The 14,683-nt window shown below is 44.0% G+C and overlaps 1 protein-coding gene across 1 annotated transcript; it reads right to left on the bottom strand.

Moving 5' to 3' along the window:
* Window positions 1-5,465: 5,465 nt before the first annotated feature.
* LOC121615274 (lactosylceramide 1,3-N-acetyl-beta-D-glucosaminyltransferase A-like) lies at window positions 5,466-9,965 on the bottom strand. Its single transcript, XM_041949553.1, has 2 exons — window positions 9,721-9,965; window positions 5,466-7,698 (listed from the first exon to the last, which is right to left on the bottom strand). The coding sequence occupies exon 2, from the start codon at window positions 7,411-7,413 to the stop codon at window positions 6,250-6,252; it is 1,164 nt and encodes a 387-aa protein (XP_041805487.1). The 5' UTR covers window positions 7,414-7,698; window positions 9,721-9,965; the 3' UTR covers window positions 5,466-6,249.
* Window positions 9,966-14,683: the final 4,718 nt, after the last annotated feature.

Here is a 14,683-nt window from a genome sequence, read left to right as displayed (position 1 = left end):
CTAAATAGAGGCACTTGTCATGTTATACTGTAGATTCACTTGCTTTTTATCTTTTGTGAATGTTATAATTTAAATGTACTTTTATTTTTTTTATTATCCCACTTGCTCATAATTCCTCACTGGTTGGCCATATTTTGCTGACGTGGTTTTACCCTAACAAGAGTATATTGCTATTTACCCCCTTGACTACTTTTCAGATTTCCTCCTCCCCAGAATTGTATGAATGTCTTAATAAACTGAAATTGCTGTAAGTAAACACGCTTTATTGTCTGTCCTGTTGTATTAGTGTTTAAGTATGCCTTAATGAGAGGGGGGTTACTAGCTGATTTAATTGGGCCAGCGCTGGTGTGAAGTGTTCTAAAGATGGATGCAATCAGGAAGAAATGAACATGGGTAAGCAACTGACACTTCTTTCAACATGGCTGTGTTGGAGCACGTGTAGCGCTTAAAGCAGCAGGGACAGTCAGTGGGTACAGCTGAGGAAGATCTGTGACATGGTGCCACCTACTGGCAAGCCAGCAGACTTCAAAGCTGTGGGGAAGAGACAAGTTAATTTCTTGACAAAATCAGCCAAAGTGGGGAGAGTACATTTGATGCTGCAGAAGGTCTTGATTCACTGACAGTGTTTAAGAGATTAAGTGTGAAACATACTTAAAAATCTCAACTTTTCCATACATGCATCACAATTCTTATGACTGGATAATACATTTTCCTCCTGGAGAAGAAAAGCTCTGCGATTCATAAGACATTATATTCCTCGCTTTGACACAGTGGGTGAAAAACCTGAAGCTTGTATCCTGATACTAAATGTGATTTCTAAATATGAGATTTTTTATTCCTTTTTTGATGGACTGAATTCAAAAATGAATAAATTATAGATGTGATGTCTCTGAGAAAGTATGGAAGTCTGCATAAAGCTTTATTTACAATTGTTCAGTAAACAGCCAGAGGTTAATACCACTTAAAGTTTTTTACAGGTACTGCCACTCAAAGATCATTTTACACACATTTTATCAGTGTGTCAGAATTATGCAAAACAAAAAAAGCCTCAAAAAGAGATGAGGAGAGGCTACAGAGGTCTGGTTAGCGTGTGCCCTTTTCAGACTTGTAGTCTTCAGCCCCAGCCAGTGCTGACTCAAGTGACATCACTTGAGTCATTTTGTAACTGTTAACGTACAGCAGATATGGTGATGGCAAATAGTTAATCAACCGAAGCAGAAATGATACGAAACGTTTTGAATAAAAACTGCATCTAAGTAGCTCTCACAGCCCTGATGTACATGGCATTCATGAGTCAGACAGGAAGTCAGTGTGTGTGTTTTTCTCTGCAATGTCCGGTCTTGACTAACGTCTCAAAGTTAGGACAACTGCAAATTGTACAACCATAAAGTCTCCATTAAGGATGAACACACGCAGGTAACGTTTGTCATTTTGGTGTTGCTTCATGGGTCGGCTGCATTGCTGTAATGCCGTCACGTTTCACAGCAGCGACTGTTAGAATGTGGCGAAATTCTGAGGATTTTCTGATCATTTCAGTGCAAGATTTAATAATCGGATTTGCAAATTATTAGATATTAATCAAAAGCAAATCCGATCATTAAATCTTTCAAAAGTTGCACAGTGTGACTAAGAAGTTCCTTCAGTTTTATGCTTACAACATTTCCTTGTCTAAGAATAAATGTTTAAAGAGGTGCGAGCCTACAAACTAACTGGCAAAACGATGAGTGCCAGTAAGATGTTTACATTTCCTGTCTGTGGTTGCCATGTCGTAAGTAATAACAGTTAAAATATAGACACCCAGTCAGATATGCATAGAGACCCACATGTTCCTCTGAAAACTAATTTACAAACCACAATTTAAGCTCCACGGCATGACATTGCAGCTAGTTTTGCATTAGGGCTCATTTTTTTTGGCCTGTTTTGGCTTCAAAATGAGTTTTGCAAGCTGGTCCACACCCTTGTCTTGCAAAGCCAGTAGCATAGAATAAACCTGTTCCACCTCTTTCTTCTAATCTCAGTTAATTTCAGACAAGCACGGGTCACTTGTTGCTTTGCCGTTTAAATGCACAGTGTGTGACAGGGAGGCGCTGGTAGGCGGGCTTTTGTTACTGCAGGACAGAGCCAGACTTGCTCTTTCTCCATGTTTCCAGTTTTTATGCTAAGCTACGACAGCTGCGTGTTTAATCTGTCCATATGGGAGTCAGGAGTGGAAAGAAAGACTTTACTCCAGTTTAAAATGAACCTAAATCTTGTGCCCAGGGTATTTGAAACATTAAAATCATTTGGAGCGTCTTCTTCCACTCTCTTCTAGTCTTCTAACGAACAAAACGAGAGTCCTGTGTCAGTAAACCTGAAGTCCTTGATCCATCATCATCATCCCGCTCATGTCCTGTACGTGGTCAGTGTACCTGTGCTGGCTAATATACACAAGACGGATGATTTTACTTTACTTCTACATCAGCTTGTTCTTTCAGTGAATAGTTTGACACTTCAGAGAAAACCTGCTTATTTGCTTCACTTTGAGTTAGATCTCATATCTGCATGCAGGAGCTGGCAGGCAGTTAGCCTAGCTTAGCACACAGCCAGCCAGCCCGGCTCTGTCCACGGCTGCGGCGTCATATTTAGCGTTTAGTTGTGAGAGTGGCATCAATCTTCTCTCGGCAAGACAGCAATCAAGTGCCTTCCATAACGTAGAACTTTTTCTTTTAAGTTACTGGAATTTCCCTGTTTACATAAGATCCTCTGAGCCTCGTTAGATAACTTGCGTAAACATCTTACCTGTATTGGCAAAGATGCCGCTCGGATGCAAATTTGGCAACATCCGTCAACGGTATTAAAAACGCAGGAAGTGTGTTCATCTTGAGCAAGCTTATTCTCTCTAATCAGGACATTTGTGGGCAAACAGATTTTGCCACATTGGTAAATCCTCTTTGGTGCTTGCTATATTTGGCCTAAGGTTACATTTTGCCAGTTTCCGAAGAGAGTAATTATTTTTTCATAAGCTATGGTAATAGCTTGCCTGTGGGGCTCAGCTGGTGCACTGACCAACACAGTCTGCAATTATATTTAGCATGTTAACTTTGGAACGCAATTATTTTGCAATGCCACCTCTTGGGAAATGACTAAAGATGGCTGTCATTGTTCTGATGACGAAAGTCAGCGGCTGAATCCTCGTGGGCTGATTCCCACAAATGATCACTTGAGTAAATCTAAAAATGACAAACTAGTTTCTGCCCCCAAGGGAAATTAGACTAAACAGCTCACATGATGTGAGATGACATTATCAGATTTTCCCATTTAAATGAGCGTAAGTGCATATTCACCCTCTGTAAGTCCATGTCTTAATAACAGCCCAAAGGCATGTTCAAAAACCGGCAGCTGGAGCAGTTTGGGGAACAGATGCAGGCAGCCGGTTGTGTTTTTAGGCCCGTCTTAATCCTTTGTGTGAATTATTCTCCTTTATGTGTTGCCGTGGAAACAGAGCAGCTGTTTAGAGAACAGCTAATCCAGGCGACATCGCGTTTCAGGAGGAGGTGCCATAAATAAACATATAGACAAGGCACAGTGGGCCGAGGTGAAGTGAGGGGAGGGCGACGTGAGAAGAGGAAGTTTATCAGCCAGGTCCTGCTGAGCACTGGTATGATGATGATGTTGGAAGAACTCCGCTGATACAAGCTTGAGTTGAAGAGACCGTTATTAACAAGCAGTATCAGATCAGATGCCGGCCATCTGAGAGAGCTTCAGGGTCAGATCAGAAGACTCTGCCCTTAACATACAGACAACACAATATACAGCATGACGTTTTGTCTTACTCCACCCATATCTTTTAAAGACCAGATCATGCTCTGGCCATCGTCCCACTGAGGAATGTTCTCCTTTGTGACAATCTGTGTCTACTCTATAGTAAATTTAGTCCTAATAACCCCTCAAACATTACCACCCCTGGTTTATCTTTTCTTGATCTGACCCTACGTGGCCTCACATACCACAACCAATAGTGGTCAACACTTTAAACATCAGTTTACCCCGATCATGCTTAATCTGACATATATTTGATATTTGATTGATCTGATCATATACCTCAAAGACAAAGCCCAGCATCGTCAGAGAGGAAACCAGAAAGCTGCTGCAACTCTGCAGAGACTGAGCAACGCAGGTGAACACAAAAAGCAAGTCTGAAGTAGAACGAGATGTTTCCTGCGCCCGGATCTGATTAGTCACACAGCTGGAGAATGACCGCCAGTTTTGTTTGTCTGCGATGGTTCATGACATTTATCCTGAGCGCTGACACAGGACCAGCCTGACTGTTAGCGGCGTGCCACATGCCTCCGCGGATCAGACCCTCTGAGATCGCCGCGGACTTTCTGGCTGACGTCGGGGGTATTTTTGGCCCCGCGTATCACATGTCAGGCGCAAAAATCTAAATCGTAGCAGTGTTCCAGTGCGCCCACTCAGGCAGAGCCCATTCCTCGTCTTACAGAGATGAATGAAGCAGAATTTTTGCATTTTTTAATGCAAGACGTTTGCGCTTCCACCGCCCCGAGGCCGGCGTGGCCCCTGACACCCGCTCTGCAAGCTGCCGCTGCGGGGAGGGAGAGCGAACACGTGGTGGGCCACAGTGAGGCCTCAGGCTGGATTGTGCCGGAACTGGTGTCAGTGTGTTCAGAGCGTTGCTTGGCATGCATGTGGTGCGCGTATGCAGCACTGTGGTTCCTAAACTGGATGTGGTCAAGGTGTTGAAACTTAAGTCATGACTGTTTTCAACAGTCAAGAGTAGTTTTTTTTTATCTTGAGTTTTTTTTCTAATTTTGTAGAAGCGGTTTTTGTTATGCTCATTGTAATGTTACATTTGGCTCACTGTGCCAGGAAAATGACATTTTGCTTTAAAAACTTGCACAAGTTACTGGAAACAAAAGCTTGAACCTTGAAAATGTGCTCTTCAGAAAAATATCCAGATTAAAGGAATAGCTGGATATTTGTGGAAATGCACAGAAAACCACAGTGTGTCATTTTTGCCTTTTGTGCAGATTGAACAAATGAGATGTAACTTTTTTATTATTGGCTTTTAGAGGCAGGTGGATTTTGTTACCTTTGGATCAGGCAGGTGAGCTGTTTCCAGTCACGTGCTAAGCTATGCTAACCAGCTAGAAGCACAGACAGAAGAGCAGGAAAGTGTTTGTGTAAAAACAAGAAATTGTAGTTTTACTTATGTGTTGAACTATCTCTCAGCCAAAGCGAAACCTGAGGAAGTGACTTGTGTTTCCTTTTTTACATTTTTTTTTTCTTTAACCAAAGTAATGAAACTTTGAAGACATGTTGTGATGTTCTTACATGTTCTGGTGCCCCCGAGGCTGTAACAGTCCTAAGAGTTGTGCAGTGGAAGCAGTGAAATCCTCAACTGCTGGACTAACATGACTTTTTATTGATGACTGCCACTAACAACAATAATAATAAAAACACTTGACTCTAACTTTGGAGGTTTTATTCATTAATTAAAAAACATTTTGCACAAATTCAGTTACAAAAAAAGGACCTTATGACAACAAAACCGTAAATTTGTAGCACTTTGTTGCTCATGACTTCATTATTATCTCAGCGTGGGAGCTGTCGGTGAAGTCTTTGCAGTTACACATCTGTTCTACTTCACCGTGAGGAATTTTGCACTTCATGACATGGAGACACGTTGAGATTTGACACATTATTGACCTACAGTATATCGTTTTTACACTGACCCACACATCAGCAACACCCACAACGTAAGACCTCCTTCAGGTCCCTCAGTAGTTTTAAAAGGCTTTAACAGGTCTGTTTATTTAGGTTAAGTGAGATAGCTCACCTTGTGTTAAGAGAATGTAACAGTATATTATTATTAAAAAAGTTATGAAAAACACTTTCGTAATACAGTACAGTAATAGAAGGTTGCAAACTTCAAGAGGAAGTGGAAGTACACTCAACTGGAGGCTGAAAATAAATGAGTTCATCAAGTTAAATTTGGTGAGCGCGGTGGGACCTACTTTTTAAAACATTCTGTTGTCAACGCAAAGCAAGTGTTATCACATCATTAAACTCCGGGTCATCGACGTGTTGGTGATCTCACACTAACAGTGACAAACATGAACCACTCCAGTGTTTAGACATGGGTGTCCGACTGAAAGGACTGAGGTAATATTCGCAGCGATGATCCTCCTTACGTTTTGACCTATGACACACTCCCTCGCTCTCTGCCGCACGCTCAAACCTGAAGTAACATTACAAAAAGGCTGCTTTGCAAGGGTAGGTGTTAAAATAGTAAGGATTACAAAGGAGAGACATTTTCACTACTGTGCAGTACAGCCTCCCTATGAGCCCAGAGGTCCTCTGTTTCACCTGTGGGTGGGTCGCTGCCTTCCACACCTCATAGATGTCCTCCACGTGACCATGTGAGGTCATCATCTGGTCATAGATGCACAGGTGGTAGGGCGCTTTGCCCTCGCCTGAGAAATAGATGTGCTCCTGCGGTGACACACCAACGGCGTTGGCGCAGATGCCCATAAACACGTCGTCTATGTAAAGAGAGGCGTTCAGGGTCAGCGTGGCTTCGTAGACTTTCTCTGCAACGTCCCTGGAGACGACATACCCGGCCCCGGCGGTGTAGTCAGGGTACGACAACCACTGGTACATCTCGAAGGGCACATAGTACTTACTGTCTTTGCTGCGGATTGGTGGCGCCCCTCTGTGCACCCGGCCAATCCAAAAGTCTGTGATGCCTCTGCTGCTCACGTCCTGCAGGTAGGTCACCAGGTTGGGCATGTGGACGAAGATGTCGTCGTCAGCAGTCATGAGGAAGCGGGCGTGTGCGCAGCGGCTGTGCATCCAGTGGAACTGCAGGATCAGCTTCAGGGTCAGGTTGTGGAAGGAGTCAAGAAAGTCCTGTTGGATCAAATCGCCGTGGAGGCGATCCTCGCGGATGAGCTGCTCCTGAAAACCAGCCCTGGTCCTCCTGCTCCATGACCGCTCCTCCTTCTTGGTCTGAGGTGCTCCTAAGGCGAACACCACCTTCACTGTCACTCCCAGCACGGTTTGGATGTAGGTCTCATTACCCCAGGTGGACCTGATGGCGTTTCGCCTCTCAATGTTCTGTGGGGAGGTTTTGACAAACAGGAGGAGGAGGACGTCCTTGTTGGCGCACTTGTCCGGGTGGTCCAGCAGGTAGCGGAAGTTGCTGAAGCTTCTGGCCTGCTCACGCGGGATGGTGAGGCTCTTGTTGATGTAGGTGAAGCGGTTGACCAGGTAGCGGAAGGAGTAAGACTTGACGTGGCTGACGACGCTGTTGTCCATCTGCTCCCAGCAAACCATCACCACTGACAGCACCAGGCAGGTGGTCATCAGCTGCACACACTGGCATTTTCGCATCCGGCGGAAATTCAGAAACATCCTGAAATCTTGTCACCCGGTGGCGGTGGTCCCCGTCTGGCTGGTGAAGCAGCTGTTGCGTGCGAAGGAGGCGGCGAGGCGACTGAGGTTTTGGAGGCTGAGAGTGTTGTTCCGGTGACGCAGAGCAGCGCTTGGTGGGTCTTCCATCCTAGGCTTTCCACATTCAGCAGGAGGCACAGGCGTCGGTGGGAGTCACTGAGTCTGCTGGGAAACGCCCTCCATCATGCTCAGAGTCACCCGGCAGCCGGAGACTCATCTTTCACCCATGAGGCTGTCGTCCTAAAGCTGTGAGGGCAGAGAGCACAATTACTGCTGTGGCAAAGTTGGATGGATGCTTTGTTGAAACACAAGTGGAACCTCTGCTTCCTTTTACTGTCAAAAGGTGGAAGTGGAAATGTAAAAAGACGTGTTTTCTTAACGTCTTCTTGGCTAACGTCTTCCCTATTTGGAAGCAGAGTGTGACATACTGTTGGCCTTTTCCTGCTCTGAGGTCATGCTTTGCAAATATGTAAAGGTAAAAAAAACAAAAAAACAAAAAAACATTTACTCTTTCAAAACAGAATGAGAGCACGGTAAACTGAGTCTTTTGTGGTTGGATCTGAACTTGGCATATGACAACAGTAGTAGTAAAGTTCGCTGAAAAGTCAAAAGTTAGTGGGTGGGGCGGAGGGGAGGGGCGGGGGGAGTGCGGCTGAATGCAAAAGCCAACGCAGCAAATGTGGCAATGCAAGCCAGTCCATAATGGAGGGGTTTAAGGTGCAGACCCACTGAAATCGCTGAGGGTCATGGAAAGCGTTCGGACACAATGGACGGCGTCAGAATAGCTCGGCAGCACAATGCGGGACGAGAATAACCTGCTTCCGGCCGGGCCTGGGCTGAAACCAAGGGGGGATCATGATGGGCCCAGGGCCTGGGACTCCCACTGCACCCCGAGAGCTTTTTAAGCATCATTGGATGGCCTGTGCCTAATGGGGTCACTGGCTCAGAATGACTCCCTTTTCTCTGTGGCTGATAATGAGAAACTCTGCCTCACCTGTTCTTACACAGAAGCACTTACCGTTATATAGTTTGCTTTTCCAGCCTACCTGTCATAAAGCATACGCCAGTCCTATTGTTACTCTTGTTTTCACTGGGTTAATATGGAGATAAGCACAACTGGACATACCTCATCCTTGAAGGGTTGGTTCAAAAGATTGCAAAAACAGCTTCTTTCCTCTCTTACCTCTCGTGTTATCTACTGTTACTATGCAGGTGGTTCGTGGGTTTACTGTGCAGGTTTTGACGTATCAGCCTGTGAGGCTTTGGTCTTTCACCGAAGCACTAAATTATCACATTAAAAAGGAACAGAAAACATCTTTTTCTGGACACAACGTCCCTGTTACTCTCTACTCTTTGGTTGGTTTTGGAGTAGTTAGCAGGTAGTTAGAGTGAAACTTGTCTATAGCCAGTAACAGGGACATTATTTCTGGAAAAACAAGTTGAATTGCCATTCGCCTCCATTGTATCTGGGCGGTGGCAGAAACCTTACACACAGTTATTCTCAAATCCTGGGAAATCAAAACTGAACTATCTGCATGTCTGGATACACTGAAAGAGACTGGCCCTTTAAGAATGAGGCATGTCCAGCTGTCCAAGCCCATAACACACCTTTGTTTGCCTGCTCTCTTTATATTCATGTATAACATACAAACACCAAATTATGACGTGGTAGAAAATTTCCTGTCAATACTCTGCATGTGATTTGCATGAAAAATTGTGGTCATGGGGGATAACATGCTAACTTCCTGAAAACATGCAAAAAGCAGACTATACGAATGAGTCCAAAGAGATGGGGCTCCTGTGGCACGTGGACACCCGACAATGTGACTGTGCTTCATTAATATGGCCTTTTTCCAGCATAGGATATTGTTTGCTGGTCTGTACGTCTTTGAAATGTTTTTAATTTTTCTTTCCAGTCTTCCTGAGATGATCCTTATTTCTTGTTTGCCTGTGGTCTACCAAAGGCTTCTGTTGATTATTGACTTAAGGAGGTGCCACTATGCCCTTTAAACAGGTTTCTGCCCTGTCACTCTCTGTCTGAGGCACACTGCGCTGCATTCACTGGACTGAGCACAAATGCAAGTGTTGATCCTCACTCTTCTGTCTCAGTTGCATCTAAAACAAGCGCCGTGAAAGTGAACCACCCAACTAGCATATTTCCAAAGTCACTATTTGTATAAATAGACTTGAAACACAGGGGGAGGGAGGGAAGGAGGGAGGGAGGGAGGAAAAGCACATCATCACTCGACCGATCACCCCAACACTCACCGGCAAAAAGAAAATATCTGTGTGTGAATCCCAGACAGGGGCAGCAACAGTCTCCTTTGACCACTGAGTCCTCTCCTGTGCTGCACAGATCCTCTCCTCTGCTCCAAGTTTACTTTCCTCTCAGATGACAGGAAGTAAACGCTCATCAGAAGCCAGATCGGTCCCCTGAAACCCTCTGTGTGCGTGTCTGTGGATGTCTGTGAGCGAGTGTTTCTTCTGATCCTCCCTCTGCCCTCTGAGCGTGTGTGACTGTAGGTTGCTTGTCAATGTATGTCGGTTACCTTGGTTCCTCTCTCTCCCCCCTCCCTTCTTACAGTGTGGGGGTGGCTTAGAGGCTGTGTAAGTGTTATTACAGAGAGAGGGGGGAGGTAATGATGAGACAAAGGCCTGCCCTCTGTGCCTCATCACTGACTGAGTGACACACAGAAGGTGGCATGACAGAAGAAAATCGGACTCAGCCTCTGGCAAATAAGGCTTCTTTTCAAAATGATCCACCAAACTACACTGGCACCAAAAACTATTTGCCTTCTGTCCTGATTTCTCCTGTTTTTGCATATTTGTCAGGCTTGTATGCAAAGTATGTGTTCACAGCATGCTCCATTTCTCTACTTTGAATGTCCTGGTGCGTGACACAACAACTTCCGAAGCCATCGGAGAATAGAAAACACTGTTCTCTATATTCTTTGTTCTCTCTGTCACCTATCAGGAAAAACTCTCCAAACCCATCGGTGCTGCTCTCCTCTCAGACTGCGAGTTTATCAGCATGAAGGGGCTGAAGGAAAAGGGCGACATGGCTCTACAAGATGGATTGTCTCAGAGTTTGGTGCAGACGCTCATGGTTCCTAGATGATGCATCTTGATTTTCAACATTTAAGTGAAATGTCTCAGCAACTTTTAGATCATGAAACTTGGTACAGACAGTCACACCCCCCTCCGGACTCCAGGTCAAAATTCAAACCTGTCGAATACCTTTGTTTACAACAGCCTCAGATGTGTTTTGTGTTTAGTGCTGATTAGCAAATGTTAGCATGCTAACGTGCTAAACTAAGGTGGTGAACATGGTAAACATTACACTTGCTAAAACACCAGTGCCACTGTGAGCATGCCTGCAAGCTCCGATTAGTATTTTGCTCAGGTGGAGCCTCATAGAGGTGCTCGCATGGCTGCAGACTAACCGGAAGTTACACTTGAAAATAACCATGAGAATATATGTTCCAAGTGTACCACTTTCACTGTAATCAATACCAAATGGCCTAGTCCTTCCCAGGATTCAAGGCAAGAACACACAGTTTCATATCATTTTGCACCTGGTTCACTGTGTTTTCTTTCTGGGTTTATACTGCGCAGATGTTTACTTGCTCTCTTATTTCGACCTTAATGTGGCAACCCAGCCAAAGGACTTGCACGCCATGGTGTGTTTCTAGATTTGTCAGCGTGTGTGTAATGAAACTAAAGTGGCTTGGTGTGTGTAAATGCACAAAAATACTGCACTCAGAAGTCCTGTGTAGTAAAACACATTTTAAAAGCCTTTATTCATTACTGAGTGTTTTAGCAGAAACCTGAGGAAACACAGAAAACAGAAGTATACACATACCGAAATTAACACAGCACCCTTTCACTTTGCCTTTGTTATGCAAACAGTGACTTACAGTGTTCCCAGTGCATGGCGCCTGAGGTGACTGGTTTGCATCAGAAATGGTGTTTGGGTTTTGTCTCGACGTGCTCTCAAACCTCACAAACCTCATTCAGTGCAGCTGCCCAGAATTTCACCTGAGAGTTTGGCGGCCGACCAGTACAGTAGATGAACATCCAAAAATACTCTGAATGACCTGATTAGAAGAAATGCTTGTCAGGAGGTCACAGATGTAGCAGACGACAGCGCGAAACCGCCGGGTCCTGCCGAGCACATGACTGATGCATCATGGGATGTTTCAAGGAAAGTGCGCAAGAAGAGGTATGTGAAGGTGGTGCGCACGCTCGCTCACGCATATGCAGAAATACACACAGAAACCCTGCTTTCACTTGATTTATTTCTGCGTTTTTTTGCAGAAATAAAAACCTTAGAGTTGCTGATAGATGGGTTTGGATTTATTCATTGTCTGCGTTCCTCCTCTTCATACTGGACATGATATGATCACTTCCTGGTCCAACTCTGATGTACAGTAAGAGATGGGAGATGATGCGCTCTTAATTTCAGCACAAGATAATGAGTCAAACCAACTTGTTTTTTTTTTTTTTTTTTCCAAAGTTACCATAATTTTATTTGTGTTTCCCCAGATGCTGTTTCCTTGCTGAGTGGTAGTTTCACTTTAGAAGCTTGATGTGAGGCACTCAGACTGCTGGAGGCTCATATTAGCTTCACTGGATTCATGTTCAGAAGAGTTTTCACCAGTGTGAACGATGACAGCAACTAAAAACATAATGTGATAGACTTGAGAGAATCAGTCGGCCCTTAAGCACTGCACTGGCAGTAGTTAGGTTGTCTTCGCATCAATCAGACCGTGTTCGGACAAAGGCAAGCAGAGGGAGAGGGTGCAGTGACAGGATGTAAACACTGAGTGAGCCTGGTGACAGTCCGTCTTCCAGCTTCATTTAGCTTGGAGCTGGCATCTAAGCTGCACGCTGGCTGTCTGAGTAAACACAAGCAGTCCAGCAGTCAAATTCACACAAGCCAAACATGAGCTTCTCTCTCTGCCTGAACACGCCTTCACTGTCATAGCTTCAGCTGTGCTACTGTTTTCATACCAAATACAAACATGTGGGCATCAAAAAATATGAACAAAAACACACAGAGAACCATGTTAGCTAGAGAAGTAATGCTAACTCACCTAGCTAACAAATGATGAGCTAGCAAAACACTGATGGCTATGATACACTCGAATCGTAAAATGAGAGAAAAAAGTACATAATTGCGTACTTTTGCATTATCAATAAAGCACTGTAACCATTAAATTAACATTGCATTACTTTGAATCAAATATTTAGGCTAACCTGAGGCAAGGGTGTGTTTGCCTTTTCTTTCGTTATTTAGCCCCAACTCTGATGTATTTGAGCTTTCACGAAACTGGTGATTACTGTAAGTCCCACGTCGTATATGGGATCGCTAACACGCGAGCAACCAAGCACCAGGCAGATGTCTCAGAAGTCACCTGCAATGCCCTAGCAACCACCTAGCAACACCCTAACAGCTCATGCCACTCTACCCAGCCTAAAAGCTTAGCCAGCACATTTTCTACAGACATGGAGCATGTTGGTGTTACTCGTAGCTGCTGCAAAGGCCATGAGGCCATGAACTTCCTACATAGTTTGACTACAAACACGGAAACACTCATGTGATGACAGTGAAAATAGTGCTGAGTGTACGTGTGTGTGTGTGTGTGTGTGTGTGCGTGCATGAGTCAGTTATGATACCAATAGACCATAAAAACACCAAGTAAGGTGAAGTTTCCTCCTGTGGCTGAGTCAACATGCGTCCACTGAACTATATTTAATGTTAGATTTTTATCATACTTTTTTTATTTATTTAGATTCTAGTGAAGACCGCAAAGTTTCCCATGACACCAGCTTTTGTTGTGGTTATTCTTTGTTGAACTGGCTTCTCATTTCTGCACCATAAACGTTTAAAACCATAGTACCAGCATGCTGCGCCCTGTATTTTAAATCCACACGTTCTGCCCGCACAGAATATCATTATCTCTAAAAAACAACAACAGCAGCGGTAATGACAAAAGGTTAAGTGAGGAACCTGCGTAAAGTGAGAGAAAAAGAGCAGGAAGTACAAGACGAACTCCTGTCTAATGCCTCTTCTGAGTGCTTTATAATCTAAATGACATTCAAAAAGGCTCCTAAAAGCAGATTTAGTCTGTTGAACTTTTTCAGCAGCTCATAATGCAAAGTGTAACAGCAGAGGAGGTGAGTCTAACACTAGCAGCTCTGAGGCTGAGTTTAGAGCCCAGCGGTGCTTTGATCTAAATGCTAACATGCTGACGTTTAGCGGGCGTAGCTTGATCTTCACCATGTTCACCATCATAGCGTGTTAGCATGCATTTGCCAATCAGCACGGAACACAAGGTATAGGGCGAATTTTATTTTTGACCTGACGAGGGCGCTAGATGGAGAGCGATCACCAAATCCTGAGAGGGAATTTAGTGACTGCACCAAATTTCATGGCAATCTAATATTTGGCAAAACATTCAACTCAAAAACAAATGTCAAGCTCATAGCGGGGCTAGATTAAAGTTGGTATGCTCTGTCCTCTGAGGAACATGTCTGCACACAAGTTCATTATATTTAAGAGATAGGCATCTGGATGTGGAAGTGATTGTGAGTCATTTTGCAAGCGCAGCAAAAAAGAGTGTGTTTTGGTTTGACCCTCTGTGTATGCATGATATATCACACACAGCTTGCACTGGGGTGTGCTTCTCCTTCGATGAAATAACAGTGTCAGTGCGGCAGCGTGGAAATTGAAAGCAAACGCGCTGATATTATCAAAATAGATTTTATTCTAGACCTTGAAATCTGAGTGATATTACAACAGTCAGATCAGGAGGCTGCGGACTGCAACCGTGTGAGTGAGAGAGAAAGAGTACAACAAAGGTGATGGCAAAGACAACACAACAAAAAAAAAAATCTGCAAATTGGTATTTACATATTCTGTGTTATAATACATCGACAATTAAATCCAGATTTTAGATTTTTTGTTCATTTTTTTTGCACGTAACTACAAATAAATCAGAATTACAAAAGTTTTGAGAAGTACAAAACCTTCAAGGGCTCTCCAACATAGCAAAGATAGAATTAATGTTAGTACTTTCGGTAGGAACAGAAAATAGCAAACACGCTTGAATGCAGTGTAAAAAGCTTATCATCTAAAAACACAACATTATAAAATACCATTCCACTGTCATAGACATCATCTGAAATAGTGTCTTTGTGGTACAGTCCGATCACTGCTGACTGTGTT

The sequence above is a fragment of the Chelmon rostratus genome, chromosome 12, assembly GCF_017976325.1.
Source record: "Chelmon rostratus isolate fCheRos1 chromosome 12, fCheRos1.pri, whole genome shotgun sequence".
Classification (NCBI taxonomy): domain Eukaryota; kingdom Metazoa; phylum Chordata; class Actinopteri; order Chaetodontiformes; family Chaetodontidae; genus Chelmon; species Chelmon rostratus.
The sequence above is the reverse complement of the archived record's forward strand: the minus strand, read 5'-3'. Positions and strand labels throughout refer to the sequence as shown.